The 19,957-nt window shown below is 47.2% G+C and overlaps 1 protein-coding gene across 1 annotated transcript in view; it reads right to left on the bottom strand.

The window, feature by feature from the left end:
- Nucleotides 1-19,437, bottom strand: part of STK17A (serine/threonine kinase 17a) — a 36,602-nt gene extending 17,165 nt beyond the window's left edge. Inside the window, exons 1-2 of the mRNA XM_047763035.1 lie at nucleotides 19,103-19,437; nucleotides 6,250-6,462 (exon numbers count right to left, since the gene is read on the bottom strand). Of these exons, the coding sequence (XP_047618991.1) occupies nucleotides 6,250-6,462; nucleotides 19,103-19,302 (413 nt within the window). The 5' untranslated portion in view covers nucleotides 19,303-19,437. The remainder of the gene's footprint in view (nucleotides 1-6,249; nucleotides 6,463-19,102) is intronic.
- Between the last annotated feature and the right edge of the window lie 520 nt (nucleotides 19,438-19,957).

Consider the following 19,957-nt stretch of genomic DNA (forward strand, 5'->3'; position numbering starts at 1 on the left):
TAGAGGCTCCAGTAGCCCTAAACCTGCCCTAATAAGGCTGATCCACAATTCATTTCCCTGCCTGCCAAAACAAACAGCACCATTCTTTTAATGGAAGATCATAAAATCCACCCAGCCCTGTGCCATTCTAAATGTATGGCATCCTTCCAAAAATTACTAGACATCTGAAAATGCCACAACTTACAACTCACAACTAACAGGAAAATAAGAACAGACCCAGAGATGATGGAATTGGCAGATAAGCACTTTAAAACAGGTATTATAAATACACTCAAGGATTTAAAGTAAAGTATGAACATAACAAGGAACGAGGGGAAGGCATGAAAAGAACCAAACGGGACTGCTAGAGATGAAAAGTACAGCATTTAAAATGAAGATCTCACTGGGTGGGCTTTATAGCCGATCAGACATTACAGAAGAAATCGGTGAATCTCAAGACAGAAATGGAAGCCCTCCACCCATCTAATGTAAGGTGTGTATGTGGGGCGTGGGGGTGGAGAATAAAAGAGACAAGACCCCAGGGACTGGGGCAAGAGGACCAAGCAGTTTATCCCACAGTGATTGAAGAAACAAGAGAACAGAGGTGGGGCAGAAAAACAGCTTTTAAAAATAATGGCTGAAAAATTTCCAACGTGGATAAAAACAGCTCAATAAACCCTGAGCAGGATAAACAAAAAGAATCAAGGCACATTTATATTCAAATTGCTGAAAACAGGTGTGAAAGAGAAAAATCTTTAAAAAGGCACATGTACAGGGCAGTCAAGAATCAACACAGACTTCTTGTCATAATTCAAGGCAGGTGACAATGCAATGGCCTCTTTTTCTTTTTTTTTAGGGCTGCATGTGTGGCATATAGAAGTTACCAGGCTAGAGGTCAAACTGGAGCTGCAGCTGTTGGTCTACACCACAGCCACAGCAATGCCAGATCCGAGCCTCATCTGTGACATATACCACTGCTCATGGCAATGCCAGATCCTTAACCCACTGAGTAGGGCCAAGGATCAAACCCACATCCTCATGGATACTAGTCAGGTTCTTAACCCACTGAGTCACAATGGGAACTCTGCAATGCTATTTTTGTTTTGTTTTGTTTTTGTTTTTTAGGGCCGCACCCGTGGCATATGGAAGTCCCCAGGCTGGGGATAAATCAGAGTCACAACTGCCAGCCTACACCACAGCAACCCCAGATCTGTGGCGCGTCTGTGACCTTCACCACAGCTCATGGCAACACTGGGTCCTTAACCCGCTGAGCAGAGCCAGGGTTCGAGCTCGCATCCTCACGGATACTAATCAGGTTCATTACCACTAAGTCAAAACATGCCTGCAACGGCATCTTTAAGTACTAAGAAAAGAAAAGGTGTGCCTAGAATGCAGAGTGAGGCTGAAGAAGCACTAGCAGGAGAGGAGGTAGAACAGAAGTCAGACAGAAAAGCATGGGATGAGGTCCAAACAATTGGAAAGCCCTGAGGAAGGCAGTGATGGCCAGTATACATGATATTGCAGGTCTCCAGGGCACTCCCCAGCCTTTCCAACAGGGTAAAGCTGCACAATGCCTGGCTAAAAGATTTGCAGTCAAACAAATCACACATTCCTGAGCTAAATCTTGGCCCTACTGTGTACAATCTTAGGTGGATTATTTCTCTAAGTTTTCTTTTTCCCACATATGTAAAATCTTGTCCTAAAATTTATAAATAAAACGAATTCAGTTGCAGGATACACAATCAATATACCAAAATCGGTACATTTCTATGCACTAACAATGAACTATCAGAAAGAGAAATTAATAGAACAACCCCATTTTCAACAGCACCAAAAAGAATATTTAGGAATATTTTTAACCAAGAAATGAAGTATCTCTATATGGAAACCTGTAAGACATGGATGAAAGAAATTGAAAAAGACACAAACAAATGGAAAGATACTCTGTGCTCACAGTTTGGAAAAATTAATATTCTTAAATATCCATACTACCCAAAGCGATCTACAGATTCAGTGCAATTCCTATCAAAATTCTAATGGCATTTTTTCAGAGAAGACAATTCTATGGAACCCCCAAAGATCCCTATAGCCAAAGCATTCTTGAAAAAGAACAACAAATCTGGAGGCATCATCACAGTTTCAAAATGTATTACAAAGCTACAGTAATCAAAATGGTATGGTATTGGCACAGAAACACTTATAGGTCAATGGAACAGAATAAAGAGCCCAGAAAATAAAGCCCTGCATGTATGATCACTTAATTTAGTGACAAAAGAATTGAGAGTATATAATGGGGAAATTAGAGTTGCTTCAATACTTGGTATTTGGGAAATTCAGTGTTCACAGGCCAATGAAATAAATGGGACCCCACCTTACACTACACACAAACAACAACTCCAAAGGGATTCAAGACCTGAATGTAAGACCCGAAACCGTAAAGATCCTATAAGAAAACCTAAAGGGAAAGTTACTTGACATCAGTCCTGGCAATGATTTTTTAAGTATGTGACAACAAAAACAAAAATAAACAATTGAGCCTACAGCACATGAAAAAGCTTCTGCATAGCTGAGGAAATCATTACAAAATGAAAAGGCAACTACAGAATGGGAATATTTGCAATTCAAATATCTGATAAGGGATTACAATCCAAAATATGTAAATAACTCATACGAATGAAGAGCAAAAGGCCAAATAACCCAATTAAAAAATGGGTGGAGGAATTAGACATTTTCCCAAAGAAGACAGACAAATAGCCAAGAGATACATGAAAAAGGACTCAGTATCACTACTCATCAGGGAAATGCAAATTCAAACCTTACACCTGTTAGGCTGGCTATCATCAGAAAGACAAGAAACAGTGTTGGTGAGGACGTGGAGATAAGGGAGCCCTTGTGCACTGTGGGTGAGAATATAAATGGATGCAGTCACTATGGCAAACAGTAGGGGGAATCCTCAGATCACCATACAGAGCTACCACACGGTCCAGCAATCCCGCTTCTGGGAGTGACCCGAAAGAAATGCAATGAAGACCGTGAAGCGATATCTGCATCCCCAGGTGCACGAGGTCTTAGTCACGATAGCCAAGATATGGGAACAACCTAAGTGTCTCACAAAGCATGAAGGAATAAGGAGGGCATGCTGGATGTACAGTGGAATATTATTCAGCCCTGAGAAAGAACGACATCCTGCCATCTGCAGCAACATGGATGGGGCTTGAGGGCACTATGCTAAGTGAAATAAGTCACACAGAAGGACAGATACCGCAGAATATCACTTACATGTGGAATCTAGAAAAGCCAAACTCATAGAAACAGAGAGGAGAACGGTGGTTGCCAGGAACTAGGGAGTGGGGCAAAGGGAAGATGGCGGTCAGAGTGTAGAAACTTCCAGTTATCAGACGCCTGAGTTCTGGGGAGCTAATGGAATTATAATTATTATGGTTAATAATATTGTATTACGCACTTGAAAGCTGCTAAGAGAGGAGGTCTTAAATGTTCTCACCACAAAAAAGAAATGGTAATTCTGTGAGGTGATGCAGGTGTCAGCTAATGCTGCGGTGGCGATCATTTCACAGATGTTAAGTGCATCAAAATGCTGCTATCTCAAACTTACAACCTGTTACATGTCAATTACATCTCATAAAGCTGGACAAGATTTTAAAAATAAAAGCTACTGAGTAATGTATGTAAAGCATATAAATAATGTACACAACACTGGCTGAAAAGACTTAGCACAGTGTCTGGTACATAGTAAATTCTTAAACACGTTATGACCACCATACTTCATCTGTGCTCCCAAAGCAGCTAGCAAGAATTCTAACAGAACACAAAGGTTGCTGCAAGCATTTTTCTCTCACTCTAAACTTTAGTGCCTGGAGGAGTGGGGGGGCTACACTATTTTTACTTTTGTTTTATCAGCACCTATTAGCATCCAGTGCCCATGGCAGGTGAATGAGTAATACTGTAATTGTAACAGTTTACGTAACAACAATCTAGGGAAGTGGTCAAGAATTTTGATGTTTCAATGTCCAAAGTCTATTTCTAAGACTTCCCCTTCAAACAGAAAGTAGAACACAAAAATTTTTGGCCAAATCATACTGATCTGTGGTTCTAAAAACATGCTCATGGAAGCAACAGAAGCCACGGGAGGTTTCTAAGCAAGGGAATCACATCAGCACAGCTATGTTCTAGTTACCTACCCAACAGGGGCCTGGGAATGTCCTAGGAGTGAAGCCAGCGTGATCAGCTAAGAAGCTACTGTGAAAGTCCACGGAGACAGTGAGGAGCTAACACAGGAAAACCAGCCAGGGTAAAGGAAAAAGGACCAGCAGGGGAGAGGCTTAAGTGGAAGCCCTGGTAATTCATTACACAGGAGCATTCAAGGAGATGAGGCAGTCAAGGATAGACTCAAGGTTTCTACTGGAGCAATGAAATAAACAGGGTACCGCTGGAAAGGGGAACCAAAGCAACACAGGCACGAGAAAGGCAGGCAACACAGGAGCACACGCTGATCCTGCTCTGGTGACGACGAGCGGGAGGATTCAGGGGTACGTGTGGGCAGCTGGAGCTTAGAAAAGGGGCTCATGTTGGAGACAAAGACTTGGAAATAGCCATTATGTAAGTAATAGCTGAAGCCACAAAAACGAATTATTACCCAAGGTAAACGTGCAGACTGTAAATGTGTGACCAGCGTTACACTAATGGCCTGGGCAGCACTTCCATCTACGCAGCAGAAGAAGGGCAAAGGCTCTAAGACGGAAAAAACAAAAAACCCCCCAAACAACACAGGGCCATGAAAGCCAAAGACAAACATAATTTAAAGAGAAGAAGGTATAATATCAAGTGTTTAAAGAGTGTAAGAAGGAATTCCCTGCTGGCTCAGTAGATTAAGGGTCCCGTGTCGTCAGTGCTATGGCTCTGGTTACAGCTGTGGCATGGGTTTGATCCCTGGCCTGGCAACTTTTTTTCATACCGCAGGTGGGCCAGTAAACAAATACATAAAAAAATAAAACAAAATAAATAAAGACAATAAGAAGTCGAATGAATGCTTCATTTCGCAAACATTTGATGACCTCACCAAAGTCTGAGAAGAGCAGATGGCGCTGGCTTGAAAAGTGATGGCGCATGAGCAGATGAGCAGATCAAGGATGCAGAACAAACAAAACTGAGCGGAAGGTAAGGGAAGCTGTAAATTCTGACCCTTCCTTAAAGAAGGTCGCAGAAAGAGAAGGTCAGAACAGTAGTTTGCAAAGAGTCAACAATGAGGACCAGGAATTTCAGGATAGAAGCAACTGAAATACTTGGAAGACGGAGGGAGAGGAACCCTTACAGGAGGGGGGGGGGGGGCGTATCCGAGAGGGGAGAGAACTGATTCAGACACAAAACCCAAGTCCTAGGAAAGGAAGGAAGAGAATTAAGGACACAAGTGTGAGCCTTGGCGTTAAGGAGTGGAACCTCTTCCTTGGAACAGAAGGGAAGGGGGTGAGGGTGGAAAGAGGGAAGGACACGAGGAGTATGTGTCTGATGGCCTTTACTTCCCCATAAAGGAACAGAAGGCCAGGTGTCTAACAGGTGGGAAGTGGGTGACAGGGAAAGCGGGGCCGAGGTCAAGGTTTTGACTGGGTCCTGCCCTCCTACTGGGGATGTTAGAAGAAGCGGGTGAGACATTAGGTGAAGAATTAGCCAACTACACCAAGAGCCCAGCAGAAGATGGAACTCGCAGCCTCAGAATAAGCAGAGCAAAGGCTATACAAGACCTCCCAAGAATGAGCAGGAGATACACGCACAGCACGTGTCCAGAATGCCAAGCTGGCAGAGGAAGAGCAAGAGGGAGAAGGAGCTAACAGGAGCCCTGGAGAGATTCGTGGCAGCAACTAGGACGGGAGGAAGGGGATGGAAGGGAAGGCTGAAGAACTGCAGTGCCCATGCTGAATCCTTATCTGCTAGGCCACCAGGGGACTCAGAAGTGCCTTTTATTTTAATATTACCTTGGTACCACTTACCTTCTAAGAATCCCTCTACTAAGAACATAAGAGAACTTTACTGCTGTTCAAAAGAATTTCATTAAAGGATGAAAATGAAAAACAGAGCATACCTACATCCTTGCAAATGTGGGATAGGTCAACTAAGCAAAAGGAACCCAGGAAAAAGGTCTGGAAAGTCTTCAGATTTCCCGAGAACCAGGGCCTGTCACATTATCACAGGTGAGTGGCCTCCTCTAAAGGACTGTGGGCCATCAAGCAAACTCAGTAAAAGGAAGACCACACTTACTATTCCAGAACCAAGATCATCTCTGACGGCGTCTCATAGACTTCATGCAAGTTGATGACCCAAGGATTGTCCTGTGCTAGTTCAAGTACAGCAATTTCGTGAATTATTTCCATCCGACAATCTTGGCCTTTTCTCCTTTTTCTCATGAACTTTGCTGCAAATTCTCTTCCAGAGTCTTTCTTTATACATTTCCTCACCACTGCAAATTTCCCCCTAGAAGTAAACAACAACAATTCACTGTTAAAGCTGACAACTTTTCAGAGACAGTAAATTTTAATAAACCCGATCCGAGCTGCATCTGCGACCTATGCCACAGCTCAGGATGTTCACATTTAGGTTACACTCCGTCCTAAAAGTAGCAATATAGCTTCGGAAATACACCTATAATCAAATAAAATGTAATTTGTAAATCTGTTAAGATCCAGTATTCTAAAGAGACTAACCAGATGTTAAAGCCAGTATTTGTGCAATTATAAAAAATAACATTTTTTTGCACATTTATACACAAAAATGATTTAAATCTTAAAGCCATTTAACTTTTTAAGAGACTGGTTATCAGAATTCCTAAAATAATGAATTTCACTGTCACTGACTCTAAAAGGACACTATCACCCTCCAAAATTATAAAAGCTAGGGTCTTATTTATATGACATCAACTACGGCATCAGCTGGAAATGTCTAGTTTTCCTACAAATAGAGATATAATAATGATACATTACACTACCTTTTTTTTTTTTTGTCTTTTTGCCTTTTCTAGGGCCGCTCCCGTGGCATATGGAGGTTCCCTGGCTAGGGGTTGAATCGGAGCTGTAGCCACCGGCCTACGCCAGAGCCACAGCAACGCGGGATCTGAGCCGCATCTGCAACCTACACCACAGCTCACGGCAACGCCGGATCGTTAACCCACTGAGCAAGGCCAGGGACCGAACCCGCAACCTCATGGTTCCTAGTCGGATTCGTTAACCACTGGGCCACGACGGGAACCCCTACACTACCATTTTTAATACACTAATAAACAAGTCACACAGGGATCAGCACAGCATATTGATTAAGAGCTAAGGGCTGGAATTAGACAGATGTGGGCCTGAATCCCTTAAATGGCTCTGCCTAAAATGGGCCATTTATTTAACCTCTTCTTTAAGAAAAATCTCATTCTCCTTATCTGTAAAAGAGGACCCAAATGCGATCCATTTCACAGGGTTGTTGTGGGAATTAAAGATATAATACATGTCCATTGCTTAGCATGGTACTTGCCACATGGTAAGACTCAATAAAATATTTTTATTTATTGTTTCTTTTTTTGGCCGCCCCACGGCATATGGAGTTTCTGGGCCAGGGACCACATCTGAGTTGCAAGTGCAACCTGCACCACAGCTGTGGCAGCGCGGGATCCATTAGCCCACTGTACCAAGCCAGGGATTGAACCTGTGTCCTGGTGCTGCTGCGACACCGCCCATCCTGTTGCGCCACAGCGGGAACTCCATCAATAAAATTAATGAACCAGACAGATCTTTAAGTGGCAATAATCATCACCCATAAATACCCATAATACTCAAGTTAGAAACTTAGAAACCATATAGGTTTTTCTTTTTTTCTTTTTACAGCTGCGCCCAGGGCATATGCAAGTTCCCACGAGAGGGCTGAATCGGAGCTGCAGCTGAGGCCTACACCACAGCCATGGCAACACCCGATCCGAGCCGCATCTGTGACCTATGCCACAGCTCAGGGAAAGGCCAGATCCTTAATCCACTGAGCAAGGACAGGGATCGACCCCACATGCTCACAGGGAGGAATGCTGGGCTCCCAACCTGCTGAGCCACAACGGGAACTCCTGAAACCATAGGCGTTTCCTTTCAAACTGTGACCAGTCTTTTCCAGTCCTGAGCACATGCTGTTTCAGCAAGGCTTTCATCAGCAGCCTACCCCTGCTTCGCGGGAAGGGCTCTAGTCCAGGTCTTCCGCGAGCAGAACAGACGGGCCCACAGCCCAGCCTCTCAGGCAGTGAACACAGCTAACGTGAGCTGTTAACGGCACCCCCCCCCCTCCCAGTTCTCAATCACTTCTCACCCCCCTCTGCTTTGGGGGTCTCCTCACTACTACGGCTCACAGGACTGCTGGCGGAAAGTGTCAATCACGTCGGAAGCAACTGCTCGGGCACCATCTGGTCAGAGTGTTACTTGGTTAGCTTTTTGTCCACCTGGGTGCGATACAACTTAATACGCCTTCTGGGGGGAAAAACCCAAAAACTCGACAGGCTTTCTCTGCTTCATAAATAAAATAAGCCACCCTCGATCTTTTTCCTCTTGAATACTGTCAAGCCAGTGTCCTCACGCTATGAAGATATTTTTAAAATAAAAATTTCAATGCGAGGAGTTCCCAGCGTGGCTCAGTGGAAACGAATCTAGTACATGAGGACACAGGTTCAATCCCCAGCCTCGCTCAGTGCGTTAGGCTCCGCTCAGTGCGTTAGGCTCCGGCATTGTCGTGAGCTGTGGTGTGGGTTGTAGACAAGGCTGGGATCTGGCGTGGCTGTGGCTGTGGTGTAGGCCAGTGGCTACAGCCCTGATTTGACCCCTAGCTCGGGAACTCCCATATGCCATGGGTACAGCCCTAAAAAGACCAAACAGAAAAAAAAAGAAAAAAAAAGAAATTGCAGTGCAAGGTTTTAACTTGCTCTGTTACACTCTATTTTCTAGGTTTGGTCCTAGCATTCTACACTACGGATATAATTCTGAGTACTAATTCCTTCCTAGCCACTGTCAACCACAAATGATTTTCATGCCCTCTGTATTTTTGTTGCCATCAGCAATAAAAAAGTCATGTGAGGAGTTCCTGTTGTGGTACAGTGAAAATGAACCCGAATAGTATCCATGAGGATGCGGGTTTGATCCCTGGCCTTGCTCAGTGGGTTGGGGATCTGGCATTGCCATGAGCTGTGGCGTAAGCTGAAGACGCGGCTCAGATCTGGTGTTGCTGTGGCTGTGGTGTAGGGGTAGGATTCGACCCCTAGCCTGGGAATTTCCATATGCCACGGGTGTGGCCCTAAAAAGCAAAAAAAAAAAAAAAAAGTTATGTGAAAAATCCTTGGGCCCAGACCCACAGCTGCTCAATTGGGTAGCAATCTCCCTAAGAGCACCCCGATTCAGAACAAAGTTGTGTTCAACAGAAATGCGAAAGGCTTCTACAGGTTACTAGAAAGACTAAATAATAAACTATACGTCACAGACGAATACCTCCTTTTGACCCCTCCAAATCATTAGCTCATACTATCTCCCTGGATTTTGTTTGTTTGGGGGGAATTTTTTTTTTTTTTTTTTGGCCCTGCCCACAGCTTGTGGAAATTCACAAGTCAGGGATTAAACCTGCCCCGGAGCAGTGACCTGAGCTACTGTAGTGACAGTGCAGATCCTTAACCCACTGTGCCACAAGGGAACTCCTCCCCCTGGTGTTTTAAAAGGTCCCTAAGGATCTTCAGATTCTTTTCTCTTGGTAGGGGTCGAATCGGAGCTATAGCTGCCGGCCTACACCACAGCCACAGCAATGCCAGATCCTTAACCCACTAATTGAGGCCAGGGATCAAATCTGCATCCTCATGGACACTCGTCAGATTCATTTCTGCTGAGACATGATGGGATGGGAACTCCCTAGCTTCCTTCCAGAAAGAAAAAATAATAATAATTGGATTTTTTCAAGCCTGTATGTCTGAAGTTTCAAAAGAAGACTTTAATTTGTAAAAAACTGCCGAAAGTAAAACTGACAGCTGAGCTGCCCTCCAGCACACTGTGACCAACGCAGAGATGTGACTGCTACTCCCTCACCTTCAGGCGTGGAGCTCTGTGCAGGGAGCAAAATTCAACTTCTCACCTCTCTGGCCTGAACGCCTATTTCTGAAGATGAGAGACCCAACGAGGAAACGGGTCCCCCCCACAGCTCACCCACTACCTCTGGGAACCTTGTTGCAAAGAGCCACTGCCAGATTCAGGGGCCAGAGGCAAATGCAGGGCAGAGACCTCTGCTGACCGGCTGTCTGGGGGTGGCAGGGGCAGAGTCCCCAGGGCCCTCCTCCCACACCCGTCACCACGCTGGACACCACCTCTGTCCTCACAGCTGTGGGCTGGCACTCCTTTCCCCCACATCACACACCCTCCTGGGAGTCGGCGGTCAGACTTTCCGGTAAAGGACCAGAGAGCAAGTGTTTTCAGCTCTGCTGGCCAGAGGGTCTGGCCTGTCGCTACTCTTCAGGCCTGCTGTTCCAGAGAGAAAAAGCAGCTGGAGGCGACAGGTAGACGAGGGGTGGGTGGCTGGCTTAAAAAAATACTTTCCCAACCCTGAAATGTGACTTTCACGTGGTTTCCATGTCACGACATAGGACTCTTTTTTTTCCCAATCACTTAAAAATGTAAAAAGCGTTCTTTCTAGCTGGTGAGCTTGACAAAAACAGGAGCCAGCAGCAGGTTGCCGAGCCCTGCACTGTTCCACGCTGATCCAAACTCTTCTATCCCGACACGCACACCACTGAAACCGACGGCAAGGTGCCGGGTCACCCGGGAGTGAGGGGACGACTGTCTTCACGGCTGAGTGGCTGGAGCAATGGGACAGGAACCCTTCAAACTATGCAGGGAGTCCGACGGAGATAAAATGAGGCTTCTCGGAACTGATCTTTCTGGAGAGCCTCCCGGTACCCAGAAGCCTGAGACGCAGCCTTCGAGGTGCCGAGGCCTAGTGGACACACTAAGAATTACCCTGTCACAGGGTCCCTGCCTTCCGCAGCCGCAAGGGCTCTAGTCTGCAGGCTCTACTGCAGGTTTCGGGTCAAAACTGTGATTGTATCGCAACCCTTAACGTTAGGTTACTGAGGCCTCTCCAGTGCATAAAATAAATAATGTTCCTCTGACACTCGGGGCCCCAGTTTATGCAGGGACTCGAGGCTGATGAGGTCCAAAGGGCATGAGATGTTTGTGGCACAGCTACTTTCTCTGTTGTCTTAGCCAAAATTCTCCCTGCATTCCGTGGCTGTTGCAGTTTTCGGGGCTCTTCACTCATCCACAAACGTCCACAGTGCCCCCCCCCCCCCACAGCCAAACTGAGAACTGAGATCTTCCTTAATCATTTTCTGGGGGGAGGGACGTCAGAAAGGATACTCTCCAGAACCACTCAATGACAACACGCTCCAGGGCGCTGGGAGAGGAAGGATCGGCAGCTGCAACAGGGAAGTGACCTGTGAGTCAGGCCCGCTGGTCTCGGCTTCCTCGGAACACGGTTTGACTCCTTGCATCACCAGTGCCTAACGGGCGCGATGGGCATCCTCAGGCAGTCATGCTGTGCTAAGGAGTCCGGGCTTTATTTATTAGGCTGCCGAGGGGCACCTGTGAGAATAATTCTGGGCGTGTGTTGCCAAGTGTTAACCAGAAACTAGGGAAGCCAAGAAAATAATTTCAGGTAAGGCATCTGAACTAAAGGAGCAGGAGAGGCTGGGAAGAGAGAATGCATTTCTAGGACCTTCAAGGTCCAGATCCACTGGCACCTCCTGAGAGACTGAGCTGCAGCAGAGGTGAAGGCAGCAGAGGTGAAGGCAGCAGAGGTGAAGGCAGCAGAGGTGAAGGCAGCAGAGGTGAAGGCAGCAGAGGTGAAGGCAGCAGAGGTGAAGGCGAAGGGAAAAGGTGGGAGTGGCAGATGGGCTGCAGATTTTTGACCGGTTAATGTGGTACCACCCACCAAGAGAAAGATTAGAAGAATAACAGGTTTGTGGAGGGCCGGGGGAGGGGGAGTGAGGTTTTGGATGGGAGAAGCTTGAGATGCTTCTCTGCAAAGAGAATTTTATTTCCGAGGTGGATTCCAAATGTATGCTCCAGCGCTGAGATACACACAAAGGTGAACAGCTAAACGAATACGTGAGGTTCGGGCAAAGATGAAAAACTGTAGATGCTGGCGTTCCCGCTGGGGTGCAGTGGGTTAAAGTTGTCTCTGAGCCAGTGTGGGTTCAATCCCCACCCAGCACAGTGGGTTAAGGATCTGGCACTGTAGGTGGCAGCTGCGGCTCGGATTCAATTCCTTGGCCCAGGAACTTCCATGCACTGCCTCAGGTGTGGGTGAAAAAGAAAACAAACAGAAACCTGTAGATGCTGATTTGACTGGTTTACGGAGAAAGCAAAGTAAAAGCCAGCGCTGAGGCTCTAGGTTTGATTCCACATTACAATCAAGTGCTTTGTTTACACCTGTATTCTACCGAGGTTGGCCTGACACGTTACAGTTTGTTGCACTAGGACTGTCTCCCTGGCTAGACTGAGTCCCAGGGACCGTACGTCTTATTCACCTTGGCATTGCCATGTGTAGTGCCCTGTACACAGCGGGTGCTCAAACAGGACATCAGGCAGCATCCTGAATACATATACTGTTCTTGCTATTAAGGAAAAGTTCTAAGGCAACTTAACATCAGAAAATGAACTACTTGCCTTTCTCTTTCACTGAATTTTTTCTGCCACTGTGCTTATCTGTTTTATTGCCAAGGGTGGAGTATCTTTCATCACTGCTACTACTGAAGTTCCAGCTGTTCTTTAAGGCTTGGCTCAAATGCTATTTTTTCCCCATAAGATTTTTTCCCAGGTGGCATGTCACGTGGCCTATAAAGGGAGTAGCGGCTGATTTGTTAGATTTGGGAATAATTTCCAAAGTCTACTAAAGAGCCTTAGGTGCTCAATATGTAAGTAGAATATTTGCTTAACAGCATTGGGGTAATGCCTTAGGGCAAGGAAGTTTCATCAAGAAAGACCGAGAAAAGATGTCTTTCTTACCTCGGAAAGGGAAACAAAAGGCAAACTACACGATGACCCTAAGTGTAAAAATCACTTTGTGCCATCAGATGAGACATCAGCACGAGCGACAAGAAGCAGGCCTTCAAAGTCAGATTCTGCTTTAAGTTCGGGCTGCTAACTGAAATCTTGGGCAATGTGTTCAACCTTCCTGAGCCTTAGAATCCTCACCTGTAAAACCAGGTCGAGGGCACCTACCTTGTCCGACAGTGAGGACTAAACAAAGTGACATCCCTAAAGGGTGTGGCATCCAGCAAATGACCAGTTATCAGTAAAGAGCAGCTGCTTTTTTAGTGTTTAGGGGATTCATTTCAGATCTGTGATAATGATAACATCTTGTAAAACTATCATAGAACAGAGTTTGGAGGTGACCTAATTTGAGCTCTCGACTTGATTCGTAAACTTCCGCTCCAAATCCAGCTCTTTTCCCCTTTCCTGCAGAGTCAGTCAGTGACTACAGCTACTTAGCTTTTTTCTAAGGCACTTGGTGCAATAATCAGACTTTATAAAATCTTGCTATGGTTTTGTGAAGAGGGTGAAATTCATTAAATCCTTAAGCTTACGTAATTTATTTTACTTTTTAATGGTTGCACCTGCAGCATATGACGTTCCTGGGCCGGGAATTGAATCCGAGCCACAGCTGTAACCTATGGGGTCAGATCCTTTAACCCACTGATTTGGGCTGGGGTTCGAATCTACACCTCTGCAGCAACTCGAACCAGGTTCTCAACTCACCGCACCATGGTGGGAACTCTCAGCTTATGTATTTTAAATTAACATTTTACTTTTAACGTTATGAGACAGTTGACTTAATAAAGTATGTGCCTAGAACAAAGGCATGCTTCCTAAGTAATGTCCCATGCCAACCACAAACACAGCCAATTGTCTCAACCATCCAAAAATTCCAGATGACTCAAAGCTGTTTTAGACATTCTTTAAACTAATGATAACATGCCAAGAAATTGTAAACAATAGTTTTCCTAAAACAAGGCAATTTCTACGTGGATAGTATGATCTAACGAGGGTCTTTATTTCTAAAGAAATTCCAGCTTACCATTTATGACACATGCTTAAGTAGCTGGACGGTACTCAACCTGAAGCCGTGACCTACAAGCGCCCATCCGGGTAAAGGACACCCCCTTCCTAAAGCACGCCCACCTCTGCACCCTCTTCCGCTGGAACCCTCCCTTCCTCTCTGATAAAACTCCCTTCTTGTGCCTGTTACTCCCAGCTGCTCTGGGGAGAACGAGACCAGGCATGGCTATTTGCCCTACGGCCCAGGGGAGAGGCCGGGATCCGGGGCCCTTTGACCCGAGTGCTTGCACCTGCACAGACATCTCCTTGAGCAACAGATTCAAAGAAACCACGAGGGACTGCAAACCTGACTGTCCTGCAGGCGGGGGCAGTTGTGAACAATAAGATGCAAGGAGGGCACGGACCAGTGGCCCCCTCTGAGGTGCCAGGAGAAAAAGCAGCAGACTCCACGTGACCCCTGCACACAGCCCCACCAGGGGAGGGGGCCGACCTTTCAAGCCACTGCCTTGGCGCCACCCCCCATCGGCTCCACCTGCCCCCCGTTTAAGGAAGCAGCCTGCCCTGGCGGGAGGGCAAGGGCCCCTGAAAGCCCCAAGAAAGCCTCGCCTGCAATTCTCCGCTGGCCTCTCATCAATTGCTGTTGATGAAAGCGCTCGAGGACTCAGGTGGGGGACACAGCTGGGGAGGGTGTGTTCCAACCTGGAACTCATTAACATGGCCTCACGAACACAAGGGGGACTTGCTGTAGCCACGAGACAGACTGTACACACATCAGTCCTGAGACACATCTGGGGCATCATGGAAGTGACCGAGCGTCTCAGCTCAGCTGTCCCTCACAAGACCTCGTCTGTGTTTCAATTTTCTCATCCGAAAAATGGGGCTTTCCCAACATGCTCGTCAGGAGAATTAAATGAGATAACACACAGGAAGTGCTTGTAAAACGGTAAAGCCTGTGTACACTTATGAAGCATCCGCTCCAGCAGAGAACTCATACTTATAACTTTTTTCCCCTGGGGAAAATTCAACTACGAGTATGTAATAAGAGACAAAAGATTTTATTTGGCTTTAGAAATCTTTAAAATTGATAAATATACATATACAAAAATGTTCCAGTGGAGGACTAGGCAAATCGTTTGATGTGAAATTAGTATAATTTAAAATTTCTAGGAGTTCCTACTGTGGTTCAGCAGGTTAAGAACCCGACAGACATAGTATCTGTGAGGATGCGGGTTTGATCCCGGGCCTCACTCAGTGGGTTAAGGATCAGGTGCTGCCTTAAGCTGAGGTAGAGGCCAGCAGCTGCAGCTCCAATTTGACCCCTAGCCTGGGTACTTCCCTACGCTGCAGGTGAGACCCTAAGAAGAAAATTCTAGGAGTTCCTGCTGTGATGCAGTGGGTTAAGAATCCAATAGCAGTAGACTGGGTTGCAGCTGCAGCTCAGATTCAATCCCTGACCCAGGAACTTCCATATGCCTTGGGTGTGGCCATTAAGAAAAAAAAAAAAAAAAAATTCTAGGAGTTCTTGACTTGGCTCAGTGGTTAACAAATCTGACTAGCATCCATGGGGACGCAGGTTCATCCCTGGCTTCACTCAATGGGTTAAGGGTCCTGCATTGCTGTGAGCTGTGGTGTATGTCACAGATGCGGCTCGGATCTCAGGTTGCTGTGGCTGTGGTGTAGGCCAGGGGCTGCAGCTCTGATTCAACCCCTAGGCTGGGAACCTCCATATGCTGCAGGTGTAGCCCTCGAAAGACCAAAAAAATGAAAAAAATAAAAAATTCTAGAAACATTCTTCTGTGCCTGCACTACCAACAAAACTCATGGGAAGCCCACACTTTGAAAAATTCCCAGAACCCAAGGTCATGTCTCCTGCACGCTGAATCGTGAGTGTGGTTTACGTCGGCACATGTCCTGACTCAAAGGTAACAAGCCTCAGGAATAACAAGCCAAGCTTCAAGCAATAAAAGAAAGTTTCACACCACGTATTTACCCACATTTTAGGTTGGTACGGACTCTGCTGGAGACGTGAATGGAGACGTTTTTTAAAATAATCAACATCGCATCCTCTCATTACTATGGAATCAATATTGACCATTTAAAATGTTTTCTCCAAACAGCCACTGCACTGAGAGCTTTCCATTTTACTACGATAACATAGTGGGAACTCCTGAAGGAAGGAGATTCCTGTGTTGGAACAATTAGTTCTTCACACCTCGACATGTTCTCTTTCTTTGCTTTTAACATTTTCAACTAAATGAAGGGCCACAGAACGAAGTGAATACATCTCCTGTTTTTCATACCTTATCATTAAAATAGAACATGAGTAATTCTTCAGTTATGTACCAGCATGACGTCAACGCGTTGTATCAGAAATGCAGCCAGGGAGTTCCCATTGTGGTGCAGTGGAGATGAATCTGACTAGCATCCATGAGGATGCAGGTTTGATCCCTGGCTTTGCTCAGTGGGTGGGGAATCCAGCGTGGCTGTGGCTGTGGTGTGGGCCGGCAGCTGTAGCTCGGATTCGACCCTTAGCCTGAAACTTCCATATGCCGAGGGTGTGGCCCTAAAAAGCAAAAAAAAAAAAAAAAAAAAAAAAAAAGCAAAAAGAAATGCAACCAGTTAACAGCTGGAAAACGAAGCAACTTTTTCTTACTACAGAAAGGATTACACATAAACACATTTCATTATGTCAAAACTACAATATACAGGCAAAATTTATAAACCTGAAAGACTGCGTACAACACAAAGCAGAACTTTTACTTCCCAAGACTTCTAAACAGTTCCCATGTCTTTTGCAACGAGGTGTTATTACTTTTGCATGAGCTAGAAGCACATTCGGAGGTGGTGCAGGTTTTCTTGTTTTTGCCTGTTGGTTACATGCAAAATGCCATTCACTGGCTATACAATGAATTACATTTTCTGAGTGCACCCCCTAAGCTAAGCACTGCCTTTATGCTAGAGACGTGTTTTAATTTAATTCTTTCAACAATGCTATGAGGCAATCAATGGTTAGGTAACTTACGTACACATAACCAGTAAGTAAAAAGCCAAGACTCAATCACAGACTGTCTGACTCCAAAGTCATCGTTCTTAACCACTGCGTTACGCTTCTCCGTGAAGAAAAGAGGAACCCAAAAGATGGAAGTCCCCTTGTGGCACAGTGGCTTAAGGATCTAGTGTTGCTCCTACAGCTGGGTTCAATCCCTGGCCCAGGAACCTCCACATGGCTCAAGTGCGGCCAAAAAAAAAAAAAAGTTAACATTCATTTCCTTTTTCAGTTTTGGGCTCTTGATTTAAGTATCTAATTTCACTGTTCCCCTGAGTTATTATTTTTGTAAAGAAATTTATATAAGAAAAGATATGTAGAAGATGTCATAACATTAAAACAAACACTTAATAGGCAAGCTAATTGTATAATATAGGTTGAAACGAAAGCTGAAGCAATTCATTCCTGGAGGAATTATCACAACAGCTGGTAGAGTACGAAGCAATTTTTTTCCGATTAAATCAGTTATTACAAAGTCTTCAAGACAGTGCTTGCCACCTGAAGACACTTCAGTTTTGTAAGATGTTTTTGTTTTCCGGTATGAAGTCAGACAACTCAAACAATGGAAAGTCCTAGTTTTCCTTCAAGAAATCAGGGTTCCTTTAGAATGTCTGGAATTCTGACCAATTAGAAAACCTAGATGAGTCCGTAGCTGTCCATGTCATCTTTTGTCACACCTACAGTTTGTACAGATCCAGTTAATTGGTGCCCAGGATAGTGAAGAAAATCTTATCCCTGAAAAATATGTGTCCTTTTAACATTTGGAATAAATAAGATACTTCTGGGGTAGGTATCGCTGCCAAAACTATTTCTAAAAGTTACCTTCATGCTTGTAAGGCACTTTTATTATTATTATTATTTTTTAACATTGTAGCAGATATTATGGACCCTGTTTTTCTAAGACCCCAGAAGGAGGCTGTCATAACTGCCAGGCCCTTTGCCCATTACACCATGGTGCGATGCTGCAACCACGACAAACACCTGCAACAGCTGCTAACACTTACCAAATGCCATGTGCCAGGCCCTGGGGCTTGCACTTGACAGACTCCGCATCTTCACAACACCCCGGTGAGGGAGGTGCTGTCACGATGCGGATTTCACCGGTGAGAAACGTGCAAAAGCAGAGGGGGACTCGGAGCTCGGGTCTGACTCCAAAAGCCAGGGCTTTTGATAACTTCTCCAAATTGTCCTCAAGGAAAAAGGGGGGTCAGTCCCCAAGCCCCCATGACTCTAATCATCCCTCTTCAACGTCCCAGATGTAGAGGATTCAAACAGCCTTCACCTTTTGCAATTTTAGAAACAGGCCAAGTTGTAAGCCCCCACCCCTACGCCCTTACAAGAGTCGGGTGGAGAAGAGAAGGCAAGGGGCCGGCTGACCGCGGGGAAAAGAGTCAGACAAGAGCCCAGAGCTTAGGAGGGAAGCCGATCTGAACTTAAGGGCGCAGGGACCTAAATGTTTCGGAACGAAAACAGAAGAGCCCCACGGAACCGAAAACCAAGTCAGCAGAAGGCGGCAGACAGAAGTGCACCCAGCGCTGGTGCAGAGGAAGCTGTCACGCTCGGTTTTATCTTCTCCTCTGTCGCAGCCACAGAGGGAGCAGCCGGAACCCACAAGAGCTGCAGGGCGAAACCAGAGCTGACGCTACCCCTCGGCTCCGACGCCGCGGGCAGAGGCGCGCAGCGCGGTTCCCACGCCGTCTCGTTCAGTTAACCGCACAAAGGACCGCAGAGGCTGGAAGGCCCCGAGCAGAGGAGGGGGTCAGGTTCTCGGCGACCCGCGTGGGAGCCTTTCTCGGGCCGCTACCAAGAGCACAGCGCACTCCGGCGACGCGCGGCCGGGCGGCCGGGGCGGGGGGCCCCGCCGCCTAATCGCCGCCCGCACTCAGGTCGGCGCCCGGTCCCGCCGCGCCCGCCGGCCTCCCGCACTTATCTGCGCCCCGCCCGCGCCGTCGCCCGGCCTCACCTGCCCAGCTCCCGGCCCGGGCTCAGGCTGTAGCTGTCCTGGAAGGGCTCGGTGCGCACGGCGGTGCGGATCTCCGTCAGCAGCCCGCGGGCCGGCGGCGGCGGCCGGCGCGGCGTGCTCAGTCCCCGGCTGGCCCGGCCCGAGCCGGAGGCGGCGGCCGGGGAGGAGTCGCCGCTGCCCGGCTGCTCCAGAGGAATCATGGCGCTCGGGCGCGCCGGCTTTCTGGCCGCCCGGCTCGCTCCGAGCTGCCGGCGGGTAACGGCCCCGCCTCCAGCAGCCTCCAGCCGGTCGGAGGGAACCAACCGCTCTCCTCCGCGCCGCGCTCGGACTGGGGAGGGCTGGCTCCCCGTCGTCCGGCCCCACCTGCGCCCGGCCCCGCCCCGCGCCCGGCCCCGCCCCCGCATCCGGCCCCGCCCCCCGCCCCCGAGGGGCGGTCCAGAGCGCCATGTGCCTTGCGCGCGCCCTCTGCAGCCGAGGGGGAGAAGGTGCAGCCTGGCGCCTGGCGAGGGGCCTCGCGGCCGGACGCGGCAGTCTAGAGGCGACCAACAGCACCACCCTTCTGGCTGGAGGACCCGCTGCGTCAGCCGGTCACGCACCTGCGGATCATCTTAGTTCAGATCAGGTGAATGAAAGGCAAAGAGCTGCCAGCCAGAGCTTCACCCCGCCTTACCTTGGTAGAGTGAGGACTACCACTCAGATCAGGGCTGCTGGAAGCAGGGCTGCGTGGAAGTAGCCCCGGGCAGCTGGCTCCTGCTTCCGTTGAGGAGGAGCATGAAGAGGCAAGAGTTGAGTAAATATTTTAAGCCCTTACACGAGTCCCATGAAATAGGCGCTATTATACTGACTGTGGTCTTC

Source organism: Phacochoerus africanus, chromosome 16 (genome assembly GCF_016906955.1).
Source record: "Phacochoerus africanus isolate WHEZ1 chromosome 16, ROS_Pafr_v1, whole genome shotgun sequence".
Taxonomy (NCBI): domain Eukaryota; kingdom Metazoa; phylum Chordata; class Mammalia; order Artiodactyla; family Suidae; genus Phacochoerus; species Phacochoerus africanus.